Source organism: Protopterus annectens, chromosome 2.part0 (assembly GCF_019279795.1).
Source record: "Protopterus annectens isolate FY-2018-M chromosome 2.part0, PAN1.0, whole genome shotgun sequence".
NCBI classification, from domain to species: Eukaryota; Metazoa; Chordata; order Ceratodontiformes; family Protopteridae; genus Protopterus; species Protopterus annectens.
In genome coordinates, this window is record NC_056728.1 from 389,670,666 (window position 1) to 389,689,624 (window position 18,959).

General features: G+C 41.4%; 1 protein-coding gene across 2 annotated transcripts in view; it reads left to right on the forward strand.

Moving 5' to 3' along the window:
- LOC122793098 (probable global transcription activator SNF2L2) overlaps nucleotides 1-18,959 on the forward strand; it is a 2,696,898-nt gene that overhangs the window by 2,664,608 nt on the left and 13,331 nt on the right. For both annotated transcript variants that reach the window (XM_044060828.1, XM_044060829.1), the window contains exon 33: nucleotides 7,312-7,454. In XM_044060828.1, coding sequence (XP_043916763.1) covers nucleotides 7,312-7,454 — 143 coding nt within the window. The remainder of the gene's footprint in view (nucleotides 1-7,311; nucleotides 7,455-18,959) is intronic.

The following is an 18,959-nucleotide window of genomic DNA, read 5'->3' on the forward strand; positions in this document are numbered from 1 at the left end:
TCTTGTGGTATCAGACCCATGTCTCTGACCCTGTAATGGTAGATAATCCTTACCAATCTTATTGTGGGTTTTCCATTACTACAAGTAGATCTGCCACTGGTTCTGACAGTTAATGAAGGGTTGGATTGATTATCTGGGGTCATCCTGATTTGGGAAACCATCACAAAGTACACCACTGCATTCAGGATGAGTTACAGTTGGCTGTATCTTAGAACTGTTAAGCACACCCCAGAAAAAAAAAAAAACTTGCCACAACTCAGATTGTCGCATTTTGCACCTAGCCTCTGTATCTCCTCTATAGTTCAAGGAAAGTAGACCTGAACAGGAGAGGGAATTTCTTATATAACAGCTGGAGTTAATTTTCAGTGCTTCTTACTGCAAAGTCTGCAAAGTTGGCATTCATATTGAAGTTTGTCTGCATCTGGCTTGAGAATTAGTGTGTCATGTGGTAACTTAAATAGCAAGAGCATTTGTATTCCTATCGTATGTGCAGGAAGTGGTGCCAGACTGGCACTGGGCCATAGAGCGATCTTCCTTTCAGTAGGTCAAATACTATTTTACATTTGTGGAAAAGTAAATGAGCTGGCAGACTGCAGCAGGCATTTCTTTTGTCCTCTCCCTGAACTGAGGATTTGGGATTCTTTTCTCATCATTGTTTCTGTTTTTCTGCACTAGAGCAAGGGTGAATTGACTGTAGATGTGTTCTCTCTTTGATGATAAGGGTGATGTCTGTACATTTTCCAGACATTCCTTGTGGCATTATGCCTGATTGAAAAATTCAAAGAAGACATGTCATACTTAATCCTTATGATTAATCTTCGTGAAGGCCAAGAAATTGGTGTTTCAGGTTCTCAAGTTCAAGCAGTACAGAAACCTCTTACATTGGAACTCAAGGAAGTCCCTCACTGTTGAGGAGATAATGGCTACACCTCAGGGCATGGCTTCTGGTTTAGATCTGTTGACCCTGCCATGCCTACAAGCAGGAACTGTGAAGGTGAATGAATCTGCTCTGAAGTTTTCAATGTCTGACATTCTCTTCTAAGATGTTCTCTGTTTCCTTTATTAACCTCAGTGGTTAGTATGCAGATTATTTTGTCATACCTGAGGCACAGATAGTATTTGAGTCACAATTTCATGTTGAATATCAAAGGTATTTCTATGCATTATGAATTTGTGGAGAGCACGAGTGTTGGTCAAGCAGTTAATCAAGAGAAGATCTGTGTGTCCATTCTGCATTTAGGAACCATACTCCTCTCATTGGGACTTGAATTTTGTGCTTACCAAGCTTCACCATCACCAGTTTGAGCTTGTGGGTTTGATGCTTCTGTAGTTCATTATTTGGAAGATGGCATTGTTGATAGCCATAAACTCTGCTGACAGGATTTTGGCATTTAAGGTTCTCATTTGTAAGGCATCATATTTTGTCCTTCACAAATATTAGGCATTCCTTAGGCTTAATCTCTGTTTCTTTATGAAAATAATATCTAACTTGGCTTTAAACCTCTCCTCTCATCTCCATACTTTGTTTTTTATGGGACAGAAACCATAACAGAAAAGGCGTTTACACCCTGGACATGGAGTGCCAGACCTGACTTTGCTTGACATTATTCCACTATTGCTCCTTTGAGTACTTGCTTCAAAAGGACTACCTTTTAACTGCTGAATTGTCACTCCTGGATTTGAGCCTTCTCTGGCATGTGAGAAAAGTTTTTGAATTTTGTTTTTTTTTGTTTTCTTAACCTTTCTTAGCTTTTCTTAGTTTACTTAGCTCTTTTTTTGCACTTCCCGCAGTAAAAAGAAAAAAAAGGGAATCTCCAAGTAGTTGATAGGCTAACTGTTCACTCCCTTTCTTTATACAAGCTATAGTTATTGTTATTGGTAACCACTTAGTGTCATTGTTTGTGCAGCAGTTTGCTCTATTTTTTGGGGGGTTAGCGTGTGTGATACTGTACTTTGAGTTTCTTTTTAGTACCCTGGTAATGTCAGGAAAGGTCTCTGGGTACAAAAAGTGTCCAGCCTTCTGCCACAAAATCCCACCACAGAACCCACTCTTATTTTGTGTGTACTGCCTAGAGACAGCACATTTAAATTCTGATTGTGAGGCATGTGCTTCCTTTGGTACCAGAGTTTTGTAAGGTCAAAGAGATAAGTTAATTATGAAAGGGCTACTCTCCTCCCAAACCAGGGAAGCAGCACAATCATCGTCCTCATGGACTTCCTCTTCTCCAGCAAAGAAACTATGAAAACCCATGTCCTCCAGAGGGAAAGAAGAGAATACAGAGAAGAGGATGGGGTGGAGAAGTCCAGAAAACGATCTCTGTATCTGACAGAATTCTTGGTTCTGGCATCGTACGCTCCTAAACCATTGGATTTAATGACTATTCATTTCCATTTTCACAACATCTCGTCCATGTTTTCCATTGCAGACAGTGAGCAGTAGGCTGTATTCCCCTGTCTTGCAGGAGAGGTGTTTTTCCAACCACTTTTGGAGGCTTCATCTTCATGGTCATTCCATTCCAAACCTTCTCGGAGCTGATAGTCTTTTTTACTTTGATTCTGACAGCATCCCTTACTCTCTTTGTTTTTGTCAGATTGGGTTGAGTTTGAGGCAAAGTCTCAGACCCAGGAATAGAGGGGCTGAATCAACTCTGAAACTCTCAGATCCAAGTTTTCCCTTTGGGGCCTTAGTGTTCAGTAGCTCAGGTTCATTGTCAGCCTCAGACCCAGGAAAGGTTGGAATGGAAGGGGGTCCTGCTGTTTCTCTTTTTGGATTGGAGGGGTGCTTCTTCAGATCAGATTGTGGTCTTGACTTTCCAGGCAGTTGAAAGTGTTTTCACCAGACAGAGAGAAGAGGTAACTCTACTGTGTTTGGCTGCATCCCAAATCCTGTTGGATAATGCTTTGGATGTCACACATCCTGATGGACTGGGACATTCAGCCTCCATCAGCTTTGTATGTGTGTGCCACGTGAGCTCCCAGTCTGATTCTAACCTTTCCATAGAAGCCCAGATGAGGCAGGGTCCAAGGAAACAGATGTGCAAAAGCAGAAATTTAGATTCCTCACCAGAATCAATCACCGAAGACACAGACTTAGATGACAGTGAAGGGTCCCCACAATCCTGTCTAGAAGACTTCACCCTTTGGTGATTTTCTTGAATTGATGAAACACTGAGGTGGTTGGTCCGCTGACGCAACCTGTCCTGATAAGTCTATGTTCCTTGACACTTTTGGGTCTGGCTGTTCTACCTCTTGGGTGGTGCTGTCTATTGATGACTTTGTAGACCTTTTGGGTCATTGGGCATGGAAGGATCCTGATATACTGGTTCCACTACCAAAAAAGCCAAACAAGATCTTGGTTGCCCCTAAAAAGTGGACACACTGGAGCAAAACTCCTTGGTATGTGTTATGGTTGTTGCAGCAACCACAAAGAAGGAGCTGTTGGAAGAGAGTACATCTCTTCAGCCCCCTAACAGGGAGTCCAGGGTGTTGGACAGATTTGGAAATGGATGTATGCTTCCGCTACTTTTGCACTCAGAGTACTGAACTACCATGTCCATATGACACATTTTCAGAAGGACATGACAAAGGAGCTCATCAAGTCTCTCGGGTAACCTACCTATGGATATCCAAAAATCAATGGAGTCCCAGTTGTCTACCCCACAGTTTATGTTGAATGTATCTATGCATCTGTTTTCTGCTGCTGCTGATGTTATGGCTAGAGCAGCAAGTACCAGCATTGCTATCGACTTACACTCCTGGATGAAATTGTGTGACTTTGCAGAAGGCTTTAAGATGTCCTTCATGAATGCTATATTTGATGGTTCGATTCTCTTTGGACCAAAAGTTAGAGAGACTCTCACCAGCAGTGAACAAGATGATAAGACCTTGTCTGCTGTTGTAGTCCACTTCTCTATCCATCAAAGGACTTTTTCCTAGGAATGGGAGGGGGGTGTGAATATGTGTGTTTGGAAGTCTTAGGGTTTTAACCAAGATGCTCCTGAGGATAGACCCCCTGAGCTGGGGGGGGGGGGGGTTCAATAGCTGTCACCCTAGAGGCAGAGCCGGACCACAGAGTCAAGGATTTTGTGGTCCTTTCACTGAAAAAGTAGATTTGTGGGGCTTTCTATAATTCAGAATGGGTATTTCATGGTCTGGAAGTCACTTTGTCCCTTTTCAACATTCTCCAACCTCCCCTTTGCAATCTTCCTCAATTTTCTTTGGTCCTTGAAGACCTTTTAGTTCAAAGAACTATTCGGCCTGTTCTGTCCCATCTGATGGGAAAGGGGGTTTATTCCAGAATGTTCGTTGTTACCAGGAAGGAGGGTTCTTAGAGGCCCATTCCGGATCATTCTTCTGTCATCACCTTTCAGAAAGTGCCCTGTTTTCAATATGTTTATCTCACCAGTCTTTATTTCCCCCGTTACTTCTGCAGGCTTTCTGGTGTCACTGGATCTGAAGGATGCCTACCTTCACTTTCCTCTTTACCCTCTTTATGGGAAATTTTTATGTTTCTTGATTTCTTCCCAACATTTTCAGTTCTCTGCTTTGCCTTTTCATCTTTCTACAATGTTGAGGGTCTTTGCTAATTGTCTGGCCCCAGTGGTATCCTTCTACAGACTTCAGGGAATTCAGACTTTCCCTTATTTGGATGACCTGCTTATTCAAGTTCCCTTGCAGTACCTTCTTTAGAAGCTTGATTGCACCATGCTTCTCCTCTGCATTGTGGGGTTCAATCCAAGTCTGTTTTTATCCCTTCTCAAGATAACGTTTTTCGGGGTGCAGGATTCAGACCATGTCAATGATGGCTTTGCTTCTTCCTCCCAATATCCTTTCTTTGACTGCCTATTGTCAGTCTTTTTGTTCTTCTGCAATAGTTACCTGCCAGAGAGTTTCCTCAAGCTCTGTGGTTCATGGCAACCACCATCACTATGGTTCTTTTTGGCAGGCACCACATGAGGAAGTTTCAAGGGTATCTCAGAATGGTTTGGCTTCAACATTGCCATCCTCTGAATATTCTCTCTGTCTTGCCTTGTCTCAAACTCGAAGTTCTTCTTGTGTATTCAGCAGATTTCTCTGAATCCAGGGCTGCATTCTCAGGTCCCTCCTCCAACACGGACCTGTATACAGATGCTTCCAGTCAGGGGGTACCAAATTTTACCTTCTTTGCAGGCTAGCTCTTCAGGCTTGGAATTTTGTAATCAGCCATCAACTAACTCTGCAGGCAGTTTACATCTCCTCAGAGCACGATTTAGTGGCAGACAGTCCGAGTGGGTCCAGGGCAGATCCTCACGAATCTTCTCAGGGTGTTTTTTTCTCTGGACATTGTACATCAGTGGGTACTCCTCAAGTAGATCTAGACAGCTCCTCCAGTTCTGTCATAGACTGGCAAGTTTTGTGGCTTGGAAAGTGGATGCTATATCTGTTTTTTGGAAGCCCCCCCCCCCCCCCCCATCATTTTGTTGCCAAAAGTCATGCACAAAATCTTATGGAGCAAGGCCCAAATCTTACTGTTGACTCCTTTCTGACCCAGACAGCGCTGGCTCTCCCTTCTGTTTCATCTGGCCAGGGGTACTCATCACAAGTTACCTCACAGGACGGATCTTAATACACGGGAGAAGGGATCTCTCATTCACCCTCATTTACTCACCCTACAATTGACTCTTTGGTTAATAGGGTTTTGATTCCTTTTAGGTAACAATTCTCTGATGATGTGTTTTGGGTTTTGCATGAGGCCAGAAAACCCACCACTAGGAAGTTCTATGTAGCTTAATGGAAGAGATTTTCCATTTGATTTCAAACTCGTAGCCTGGACCCGCTTTTAGTGGGTATTCTTATGGTACTTTCTTATTTGTATGAGTTACTTTGTTCTGGCCTGGCATATCCTCTTTTAAAGCTTTGTCAGACAATTCTGCTTGTCTGCTTTTGACTCTACCACTTACTTCTAGATTTGAAGTTAAACAATTTTTGAAAGGCGTACTTCATATTAGACCTCCAAGAAAACGTATTCCTCCTTCTTGGGACCTTAATTTTGTTCTACAAAAATTGATTCAGCCTCCTTTTGAGCCTGCAGTCTTTGCAAAAAAAATTTTTTTACAGAATTGTGCTTAGAAAATTGTGTTGCTTTTAGCACTTCTGCCAAGAGGATTTCTGAATTTCAGGCATACATGACGGTTCCCCCTTTTTTGCTTCTTCACAAAGATAGTTTTTCCCTTCATATCAGTCCTTCTTTTATGCCCATGGTTGTTAATGACTTGTCTTTGAATCAAAGGATTCATCTTCCTTCTTTTTTCCCTTCTTCACAGAATGATAGTGAGAGAATTCTTCATGCTTTGGATCTACATAGACAGTTCAGATAATACCTTGACAAGGGTAAAGCTATAAGGAAATGTGAGCAACTTTTTGTTTGTTTTTTTTCCAGGAAATTGGGTTTGGCTGTTTCTAAGCAAAGTATTTTCTCCTGAATTTCTAAAGCTGTTTCCTTTTCTGTATTATTTTCATGGTAAGCAGCTTTCTTCTTCTGTGCATGCTGGCACCATGGCCTTGGCCTTTTTTGGTGCTTTTTTCAAGGCTCTGGACACTAGATCTATTCATTCTGGAAACTGCTGCATGTTCTTCTGTACTAAACATTGTAAGTGGATGTGATATTTAGGGATAGGGGTGGTTTTGCCAGGCCATCCTACATGGTTTGTTGGAGGGCTCCTCTGTGGCTTACTCCTCCCATACTCTTCAGTAGCTTTTGCACTCTCCCATTTGTAAAGAATACTGCAGCAGTGATAGGGGAAGCACATAGTACAGTTGTATAAGATGTTATCATAACAGTAAATGTTCTACTTCTCACTGTTGCAGTACTCTGTCCCTCTGTTCTTCTTTGTGGCTTTTTCTCTGGCTGAGGAGATCATTCCTTTTCATTTTCTTTACCTTCTGGATTCACGTCATTGCTTCCCCTGTTGTGTTACTCTGGCTGTTGTGGCGCAATTCAGTTCTGAGGATTAGGCACTCGCGTTACTTATGTACCCTATGCTTTAGATATAGGACCTACGTCTGATGTACAGTGCCTGGAAGGAGCTGAGGTTTTGTTATGCTGGCTGGATGTTCAACTATCCTCAGCAGGGTATCCCATTTGTAAAGAATGCTGCAAGAGTGAGAAGTAGGACAGCTACTGTTATGGTAAGATCGTACACAACTGTACTTGTAATTTTTCTGGGGCAGTAAGAACTGTCTACTGTAGATAGTTCATATGCATGTTTATGTTTATTCTAATGCCATGGAATCATTGAAGCTTTGTAAAATATTTGTGTTAAAATTTTACAGCAAAATCAGTTAAAGTAAAAATTAAGCTTGGCAGGAAGGATGAAAAAAATCGTGATAAAGGCAAAGGCAAGAAACGACAAAGCCGTGGAAAACCAAAGCCTGTTGTGAGTGACGATGACAGTGAGGATGATCAAGATGAAAATGTAAGTTACAGCTGCATGATACAGTTGGAAAAGTTATCAGAAGTTTTTGCCTTATCACTGTGCAGCAGTGCATTTATTAGCATGCACATTACAGTTGTATATTAGAAGTGAATGTCAGGATTTAAATCCTTACTGGTTAATGTTCAGTCTTCTATTAATTCTGGAAAGTTATGTGGCTTTCTTTGCTCCACTTTCTACTGTTGTTTTCCTAATCTGCACACCTACTTTTTCTGTTCACTAATGTCAGTCTGTGTCTATTTTTTAATGTTGTAGAACAGTTGCTGCAGTCTGCCCAGCCAGACTCATACCTATACATCGGAATAGTTGCTAAGCGGTTAAGTCAAATAATTCCCAAGTGCAGTACACCTTTGAGTTTTGTAGCTTCTGTAGCAGTGAACTAGCTCCTCAGCTTTCTGGTTTTGTCTTGTACTAGATTTTACCTTTATTTAGTTTTGTGCTTTATATTACATAGACCCAATAATCAGAATTAAACATAGGACACAGGGGTGTGTAGCCAAACATCTAAGATGAACCAGTCCATCCTCTTCAACAACTAGAGTTTAGCTGCAGACTCAAATCAGTGTGGCAATGAAAACTTTCCCAGGCTGTAGCTTCTTCCTTTCTCCCGTAATGCCTTGTGTTAGCTAAACTCACCAGATTTTATTTGCTGCGTATATAGCAACAACACTGGGAAATTACTCGGATCTCCTTTCATTCCATCCTCCTTCTCTTTATTACACTTTTTTGAGATAGATGGTATTTTCTCTGATTTCTTGTTTTCCGTTATTGTTTTCACCATAGACACCAGTTTGTGTGCCATTTCCTTTCCCTTTTTGTTACCAGTGAATAGATATTAGAATTGTTAAATATTCGTCTTTACCTTGGGAACTGCATCAGATTATGGAATGCCTTTCCTTATTAAACACACATTTTCCAGGCTTGATAAACTTAACTGCATTTTATATAAGGATTCTCCAGATTTAAATTATTATCAATAATTTTTAAGTTCAGACCCTTTTTCTTTCAATACAAGATTATAATTATTTGATTAAAATAATTAGTAAAATATATCAATTTACATGAACATTAAAAGAAAAATACTTTGCCATGCTGTCCATGGTGAAATAAATGGGAGCCTGTCGTACCTAGTTTACCTTAGGGAAATGGATCTATACATTAAAAAATATTACAAGACTACATATGGCAATTTATAATGCCTCTTTTCAACAGAAAATTATATATAATATTCATCTTTCTCCTCACAGATTGTTTTTAATGAACTACAGTTCAAATGCAAAGTGCTGGCATTGCCAAGCTGATAAAGCTGATCTTTATTATTATTAATAAACTTATTCTCAAATTATAACTTTAACCAGAGGAAACACATAAGTGTATTGCCTTATTAGTACTGGAATGCAGTCCCATGGATGCTTACAGTAATACTGTTAGTTATTGTTGATAGTAATAAAAGAGCAAAGACAAAATGCAAATTGTAGCAGAAAGTAAGGTTGCTAAGAGATTTATACTTGAACACTGGAAAGCTACAGTGCCTAAATTGTGTTTGACTGAATGATGATCATTATAAATCCATCCACCCACAACCCCTTTTCCCATTTTTGCACATGACGCCAGGGTGTCACTTCAACAGTGACAATCTTGTAAAGACAAGGTACACTGTATTATAAATTATTTGAACATTTGTCTGGAGATTAAGCATGCCTAGTTGGTGATCATTCACCTTTTTCCCTCCTTCCTCTCTTTCTCCCTCTTTCTTTTCCTTTAGGGTGTTGGATCTGTTTTATGTTTTCATTTCCTTTTTTGAATATCTTTATTGGAATATGTTTATATTGACATTTTGCATTTATATTAATAAGAAAAATATTATTATCTCATCTGTGGCATGTCTTTGATATGTGGGATTAAACAGGAACACCTGTCAGAAACCAACAGTGACACATGCATCAAAGATATTCCTTACAGAAGGCACCCAGATAGGAACCAGACTAGAGAACCAGTCCCTGGGAGGCAAAAGTGCTAATTGCTGTACCATTGTACTGTTCAAAAAAGTTGCCACTTTGATGCAGTTCTGCCTTTCGTTGGAGTCTCTTCCTCTTTTGACACAAGGATTTATTGAAGCATTCCAGATGTGTTGTTTGGTGATGATGAAAACAGTTATATCTCCATAGAAGGATGCAGACTGGCTTAAGGCAACACAGGTACTTACTATTTGAAAAGACTTTTGCGTGGAGCCAGTTTCATGAAGTAGAAGTATGGTTGATTACCATCCCCAAGTGCCAATAGGAACGAGCTGGGGAGGATGGGAGTGGCCACTGCTGGCTCACCTATCATGGGGGAGGGGACTTGGAGATGGTTCTTTTTCCCCACACGGTTGAAACCTAACACGAGTATTGGTTATTAACCCATTACATTTGAGTGACACCTCCAGGTGCACTGGCAGTTAACTCCTACTGACACCTCCAGGCATCAAATATTGCTTGTTCATATTTGCATCAGTAATTCTAGAACCAAACTATGTTCATAGGTTCATAGGTTCATACTAGGCTATCTGCCCGAGGGCATTTATAAGCCTAGCCCATAGTTTTGTGGCTTACGCCACCCCTTTAGTTTGGAGAAACTATGCCCATTATTTTGCTGTGCCTCTGTCGAGCAGTGACACTGAGGTAACCCCTGGGGTGTATCTGCGATCTCCCATCCATTGGTCAAGATTCCTCTTGAACAAGGCCAGCGAGGTGCTCTGCCTCACATAAACCGGGATTTTGTTCCACAGCATAGGGAGTCTTTGGGTGATGAATCTATCCCTCCAGCACATCCTATTAATAACCGTGTCGAGGTTTAAGTCTCCCGCCCTTGTGGCTCTGAGGGATCTAGATTTTTTAGATGAAGCATGTTCATCAAATCTGGGTTTGACATGGCCTTGTATGTCAGGCATAGGTCACCTCTGAGCAAGCGGTAAGCAACTGAATATAACTGGAGTTCTTTCAGTCGGGCAGCATAAGACAGATTTTGAGACCCTTTATCCTTTTGGTGAGGAACTTTTGTGGCCTCTCCAGCTGCTGCAAGTGTCGGGTCAGATACATTCGAGTGGGGCATTGTACTCGATCATTGGCCTGATGAGTGATGAGTATAGGGAGACTATGACTTCCCTTGATCTAGATGTGAATCCCTTCATGATAAGGTGGGCAATGTAGAAGGTCTTCCTAACTACTTTAGCAATATGAGTGTCGAATGAAAGGCTACTGTCAACCTGGGTTCCCAGGTCCCTAATAACTTCTTCTGTGTTCAGGGATTGCCACCTATATGGTAGCTAGGGGTAACCTTATTTTTCCCGAAGGGTATGACTATGCATTTCTTGGCATTTAACTTTAGGCCATGGCTCTGGCACCAGTTATCCGCTTCTGTGAGACCCTTCTGAAGGATATCTGTGTCGGATGTGTTTTCAACTACGGCCCAGTTTGCAGTCATCTGCAAACTTTGTCAGCCATAACCCTCCTGTGTTTGCTTGTACTTCAGAAAAGTAGATGCCAAACAAGAGTGGGCCCAGGACTGAGCCCTGTGGGACACCACTTGTGACAGGCTTTGAGTCTGACATGGCGCCAGCAACTCTGACCCTGTGGGTTCTGTCACTCAGCCAGTTTGCAACCCATCTTGTAATGTATGGGTTTACATTTAAGTTGATGAGTTTTTCAATGATACCCGAGTGAGGTATTGTATCAAAAGCCTTCGCCAGGTCTAGGTAGGCTGTATGGACTGCCTTTCCTCGTCAATGGCCTTGGTGACTGTTTCAAAAAGTCAACCAAGTTTAGAAGGCATGATCTGCCTTTGACAAAGCCAAACTGGGTTGGATCCAAAGTCTGCAAGTTCCCTATGTCTTTATTTATGAGATCCATTACGATCCTCTCCATGGCTTTGCAGATAAGGCTTGTCAAGCTAATGGGACGGTAATTTCCAGGGTCGGTGGAGGCACCGCCTTTGTGGAGTGGGACCACAGTCGCTGTCGCCACTCCTGGAGTGCGTATCCGGAGGTGAGACTAAGATTAAACAGCTGTCCTAACTGTGGGTTTAATTCCTCATTGAGTTCATGGAGCACACAGCCGGGGACACCATCAGGTCCCATGGATGCTGTGTTCTTTGCCTTGGAGAGAGCAGTTCTCACCTGGGCGTTAGAGATGTTTGGGGGGCTACAATCATTTGGTATAGATATCTCTCCTTTAGGGGAGGAGAAGTTTGCACTGAACCTTTCAGCCAGTATGTTGGCAATGTCTGTAGGATCAGTAATCTTCACATCATTTTGAACTAATTCTGAGCATATCTGGGAGTTTCCTCCTAGGTTTCTGACTTAGCTAAAGAATGCCTTATGGTTGTCTTTAGAGTCCTTAGCTATTTTTTTCTCAAAATTAGCTTTGGATGATTTTATGAGAGCTCTTAGCTTTTTACTTATAGTGATCAGCGGTGTCTTACCTTTTAAGAATTTTGCTCTATCTTGTAGTAGCTTTCTCCTTTTGTTGTAGAGTTTGTTTATGGCTGGAGTCCACCAGACTGGACGCTTGCCTTTGGTACAAAGAGTCTTTGTTTTGCTTGGGATTGCCTGATCCATGCAGCCCTGCAGGTGCTGGTAGAAGGCATTTGTAAGTGATTCAGTGGTTTGAGTAATGTTAACCGCCGGTTCAGGGGCCTTAAAGGAGACCACACTAGTCTTTAGAAGTGTGAAGTCGGCTTCCGAGAAGTTCTTTACTGTGGTCTTTTTCATTTCGGGTGGGGGCGGGATGAGGACCTCCAGCGAGATTAGTTTGTGATCAGATCTCACCAGTGAGGGGTATACTTCCGGCGTTGAACATTGTGCTCCCATGTTCGTGATGATGAGATCAAGTATGTTTTCTCCTCTTGTGGGGATGGTGACTAGTTGTTCCATGGCATTTGAGTTTATGAATTCCAGGAACTTTTGGGCTAGAGTGTTTGGGCTTGAGTAGTGTTCCCAGTCTATATTAGGGTAGTTGAAGTCACCTAGTATGATGGTGTTCGGAGATAAATTTATGCCCTCCAGTGTTTTCAGGAAGGCCATATGAGGTTCCTGAGTTTGCGAGGGTGGCCTGTAACATGCTACAAATTGCAGAGCAGTCTTGCCTATGGTTAATTGCACCTGGATGGTTTCCGATGCATCGTGCGATGCCACCAATCTTGAGGTGTGGGTGTCCTTGATGAATATGGATACCCCTCCTCCTTTCTTGGTATTGTCCGGGTTTTGGGGCCGGAACGCATGATATGAGGTAAAACCTGATAGTGCTGGGGTGCTCTCAGGAGCCTTGAACCAGGTTTCTGTCACAGCACAGACATCGATGTTCTCCATACTGAGAAGGGCCTCGAGTGCGTGCATCTTGAGGTTGAGACTTCTGGCATTGAAGATTTCATCTTAAAGTTACATGATAGTAAACTCAACTGCATTAATATTTGATCTTTGTCTAGTGCAAATAAAGAGATATTAACTGTTGAAATGTACAAAGAGTCCCAACAACCGGTCAGGTCACAAGGAACTTTAATAGCAGATGAATCCAATCCAGTAGCTAAGCGCTTTCGCCACCCATGTGGCTTCTTCAGAGTCATTGGAACAAAGACCTTAGTTTAAATAAACCAATACATCAAAGTGAACCAATCAAAATGAAGCTATTAAAAATGTCATGGTGCAAACTAACCATGTTTTAAAAATATTTTGAAATATGAAAACACACTGATAAAAAATGTATGCACCATTCATACACATTTTTGAGTTTTTTAAAAAAACAAAACATATATAAAAAAAATAATATATATATATATATATATATATATATATATATATATATATATATATATATATATAAGGTCTATATTAGAACACCGAACATTCAAAATGTTGAGTGTTCTAATATCAAACCCTAGCAATCGATAAAAAAAAAACATTGTACATTTGGAACAGGGAATTTTTTCCTAGGGAAAACATTTGCTGTTCCAAAACACATACACACAACACAAGCACACCAAACAAACAGCAATCCACACACATACACCTAAACTCTTACACCTAACCCTACACTAAACTATACATACACCACTAACTATCCACTTACCTTAACCCAAACCCTAACCCTAAGGTCTGTCACTGTTGCGCAGTCACCTCACTCGTGCCCTAACCCTCCCTAACCCACATGTCCACACAATCGCACACTTACCTGACCCGCGCCCTAACCCTAACTCACCTAACCCGCCCTAACCCACATACATGTCCACACAATCGCACACTTACCTGAACCCAACCCGTAACTTTCCACCAGAGCGCTGAAAATACTGAAGCGTATACATATATATATATATATATATATATATATATATATATATATATATTAAAAATATATGAAACCTTGGGTCTAATATGTGTGTGTATAAGTGAATTTGTTTGTTTGTTAGCAGTTTAAAAATTTGTTATAAACCCCGATCATCCAAGAACACTAAAGGAACTCTACGTCATAAAACCCAAGGACCTAGATTTCCCTAAACTACATAGGATCACTGTTTCAAAACCGACATAAAAGAAATACCATAATTTAATCCAGGTGTATGTGTTGCGTTTAACCTTAGTTGCCACTTGTATTCCTTGTTTTTGACTAGGAGTCTGTCGTCACCCACTCTAGGGTTAGGTGTCACACGATCAATGACAAAGAAAATACATTTCTTAAAGTTGTTACAGACAACACTGTGACCATACAGTGCGTTGTGAACATCCTTGTTTTTGATTGCTCTCAGATGCTCACCTGTTCTGTCCTTAAGTCTACGACTTAAAGGCAGGGCAGCTGGCACAAGAAGCTACATATACCAACATGGTAGTGTTACAGCTGCATCTGCCAGGGCATGCCAAGGTATAACTATATCCTTATATTGCTACGTAGGGTCCATCATTAATGTAACGACAGAATCTACAAGCCCCACAGTTGAACATCCCTGATTTAAGCAATTTGTGGTTGTTTTCCAGTATAATCTTAATGTTTTTACCCCTACTAAAGACAACCTTGGGTTGGATTCCCAATATTCCCTTACTGTGTTCATCAAAACATACCTCCCATGTTTATTGGAGTGCATCAATAAAGGAGGTATTTGATGCGTTGTATTTTAAATCAAATACATCAGAGTTGATCTTTTTGTCAATTGTTGTTGTGTTTATACCAGATGTCTAAATGGGCGCAAAAGACATAGAACTTTTGTGCATAACCTCTTGTCTTATATTCAAAAGGAGTTTTAGTGGGTGACCTCTCTCCAAGAACATCCCCACTAAATTAAACATTTCCTGTTTAAAAAACAAATTGTCACTGACCAACCTTGACAGCCTCACCATCTGCCCCTTAACAATGCTTTTCCTGTGATGGAAGGAGTGGCAGCTGTCAAAGTGTAAGAGGGAGTTGGAATGTGTCTTTTTCCGGTGTATATTACTATGTAACCCTGTGTCAGTGTTCATCAAGTGAATGTCCAAAAAATCTGTTTGGGAAGCATGCCAAGAGTAAGTAAATTGAAAAAAAAAAGTAGTTGTATGGTTCAAATACTCTACAAAACTTTTGGCTTCCTGTTCACTTCCTTTCCACAGGATCAAGATATCGTCCAGGAAGCAATTATATAACAAAATCTTGTCCATAAAATCAGTGGGAAAAATGTACAATTATTCCCAGTGTAGTAACACTAGATTGGCATATACAGGGGTGCATTTAGCACCCATAGCTACCCTAGCAACCTGATGAAACAATTCGCCCACAAAACTGATGTAGTTGTTTTGCAGAACAATTTCCATAAGTTCTAGGAGTGCATTGATTTTGGATTTGTCAGTGTTGTCATTTACAAGCAAAGCCTCCCTGAAGGGATCTATGAGGGATGACTGTAAACAGATTGATTACATCAATAGTGAGGAAAGAATATTGATTAGAGGTGTCAACCTACCTCAAACGTTCCAGGCAATGCCATGAGTCTGTTAGTATATGTTCAGTACCAGAGACCACATACTTGGTCCCTACATCCACAAAGGCTGCCAGAGGTTCCATCTTGGAGCCCCTGGCTGCCACAATGTGTCTAAATAGCGGGTTATTGACATCTTTGTGGATTTTGGGAATCCCAAAGATGACAGGAACAATAGTGTGTGTCACTCTCAAGAAGTTGATTTAATTTTCATCAAACGTTCCCTGGTATAGTGCATCAAGTAAATGAAGATCTATTCCCGTATGCGCCCTATTGACTTCACACTTGGAGACCCTCTTATATGTTGTAGTGCCATTGAGGATGTCGTGCATTCTAGAGACATAATCAATGTGGCTCATGATCACGACACCCCCACCCTTGCCCGGCTTCATAATTCTTACTTCTTTGTTTTTTGCCAGGTCAATCAAGGTTTGTCTCTCATCAAAACACAGGTTAAATTGGTTTTCAATGTTTTTGTTACATTGTAATACCTTCCTAAATTCCCTTTCACACATTTTTTCAAATAACAAAACATCCCTAGTGTTTGGTGTGTGGGGGGGGTGAATAAACTTTTTCTCTTTATAGTTACATTGCAATTACTAACTATGGATTTGTGTTCACAGAAATACATCCTAAGGTTCAATTGTCTGGTATATAATCTCAGACTGGTCAGGACATCAGCCACATCTAATTTAAAGTTTGGCACAAATGTGGTTTCTTTGCTAAACAGTTTGAAGTGAGACTCATTAATGTCAAGGTTACTGAAATTGTAAATATTGAAACCGTTGTAACTTCTTCCATCACAAACCATTCCTCCGGAACAGTCACTAAAATCAACCAGCACTACTTCATCAGCATTGTCAAGAGAAGTAGAGTCAAATGTGTCATACAAAACACTAGACACACTACAGTCTGTTAGTGTCTGTTCCCTGGAGGTTGATACCTCGTGTAGTAGAAGTTCCTGTGTTGGTTGTATCCATTGTGTTGGTTCCACGACCCCCCCATCCTTTTTGTTTCTTAACCTTTCCGACCTCCTCAATGGAGGTTGCTGATCTAAAAAATCGATTCTATTGTCATAGCAAATGTCACCATTAATGTCTCTGTTGCTGTTGAATCCATTGTCATTACTATGGTTCGAGTTACCCTTACCAGAGTTACTTTCACTATGAGAAACCCTTGCATCCCCTAACGGGTAAACACAATTGTTCTTGTATTCTGTTTGGTCCCTGGTTAGTTTTTTGCATTTAATTTTAGCATTGTTTTTAACAAAGTCATCCACATTTTTCAACAATTTTGTATAGTTTTCAGAGTACTCCGTAAACACTAAATCATTAACAATATTTGCATTTAAACAAGTTATTTCCTTTTCCAAATCAACCAACTTACTTTGATTGTTTCTGATTATGATTTCCAAAAGTTCCACTCCAGTTCTGTTGAAGAGCTCGATGAGTTCCCCATAAGCGCCCGTGTCTTTTTCAATTCCAAACGGCAGCTTCCAAATCCTCAGATCCTTTGGCACTTGCTTAAGCGCCAGGGATTTACTGAGGAATGCACTGTCTAATTGTAAGGCTCTGAATTTCTTACAGACGCCTTCAAAATAATTAAGTTGTTTGTTCAATGTGGGCCTGTCCTCCACCCTCCCAACAGGTTCTAAGAAGTTGAGCTCCAGCATACGAAGCCATTCTTTGATGTTGCAGCCTCGCAGTAAATCCCGAGAGGTTCCTGCACTCAGTGAGTCGGTTTCTTCCAATACCGGAGAGTGCAGGGTGAAGAGTTCAGCTTGTGTACATATTCAAATGCATATGAATGGTGCATGCATTTTTTATCAGTGTGTTTTCATATTTCAAAATATTTGTAAAACATGGTTAGTTTGCACCATGACATTTTTAAAAGCTTCATTTTGATTGGTTCACATTGATGTATTGGTTTATTTAAATTAAGGTCTTTGTTCCAATGACTCTGAAGAAGCCACATGGGTGGTGAAAGGGCTTAGTTACTGGATTAGATTCATCTGCCATTAAAGTTCATTGTGACCTGACTGGTTGTTGGGAGACTCTGTACATTTCTTGAGTTTTTGCCCATTGGGTTATTGCATGAGATATTAACTGTTGATGTGAGAGTGTTCAATCTCACCGTTTGTTCTTACACACGGGTTCGGAGCCGATCCTCGGCTCCGAGTCGGCCGCATAGCAAAGCTCTGCATCTTAGAGAAGCTCGAGACCAGGCTATATCCCACAATCCTCCCTGCCATTACTCAGATCTAGTTTGCCGCTGCAACAGATCACATCGACGAGAGCTCGGACCAGAGAGATTGTTGTTATATTACAGATAAGATTCTTATCTTTCTTGTTTAAAAAGTTCTTAAAGTTCTTAAAGTTAGTTTTTGATATAGAGCTAGTGTGTGTGTGTGTGTGTGTGTGTGTGTGTGTGTGTGTGTGTGTGTGTGTGTGTGTGTGTGTGTGTCTGTGTGTTATTATAGTTAATCCTGTAATATTCTTATAGGTTCCCTTTTGTGGCCTACCTCCTTTTTCCCACTTTATAGAGCAATACTTATATATATATATATATATATATATATATATATATATATATATATATTTACTTAATAGTTATTAGTTATTGTAGCTAGTGGTTTAAAATTTTTCCTAGTAGAGTGTCTTACTTCTACTGGTTATGTCAGAGAAAGCCAAATCCGGCTTTAAAAGATGTCAGTGTGGACAGAAAATGTCCATCACTGACAACCACGCTTCCTGCGTTTACTGTCTTGGCTCTCTCCACCTACAAGAGGATTGCTCTATATGCCATTCCTTTATCGGGAGGGTCATGACAGATAGACGCAGGAAACTTATAGATAGGGGACTACTTAAGCCTGCCTTCCAGGAGGCTTTGGACAATTCGGACCAGGCTTCTAAGTCCTCGAAGGGGTCGAAGATGTTGGAGCCCATGTCATCGGCTCCGAGTTCATCTCCGAAGGTTCATTCGCCGGTTCCACAGACTTCGGGGCCGAGCGTCGAACGTTTGTCTTTCACTGAGCCCCAGGTCTTGGAACCGGTGTCGGAGCTACCGCCAGCGTCCATTCTTCGGTCGGTGCCATCTTCGGCCACTTCAACCCAATCTTCCAGACCGTTATCCGATACAGATGTGGATCGTGCCCTGCAGAAACTCATGGAGAACATGGCCCTTTCCAAGTTGATTGCAGTTTCCTCCCAATTGGTGTCGAAACTAGAAGGCCTCCCTATATCTCCAACAGATCCTCCTTCGAGACCCATCCAGTCTTCGGAGCCGGGAGAGGATGAGCCGATGATAGTGGAGCCCTCGGTGCCGAAACCGTCCATTGCACGATTGACACCATTGACTTCTACTCCTTCGGAACCTGTAGGTGAGTCGCAGAGCCAACGATCTCTCCTCGGTTCCGGGACCGAGAGTCGTACCGACCTTTCGATGCCGGCTCTCCCTCTCGGGGCTTCAGTGCAGATTGGCTCGGCTCCGTCCTCGGGGTCGGGGCCCACGGCCCCC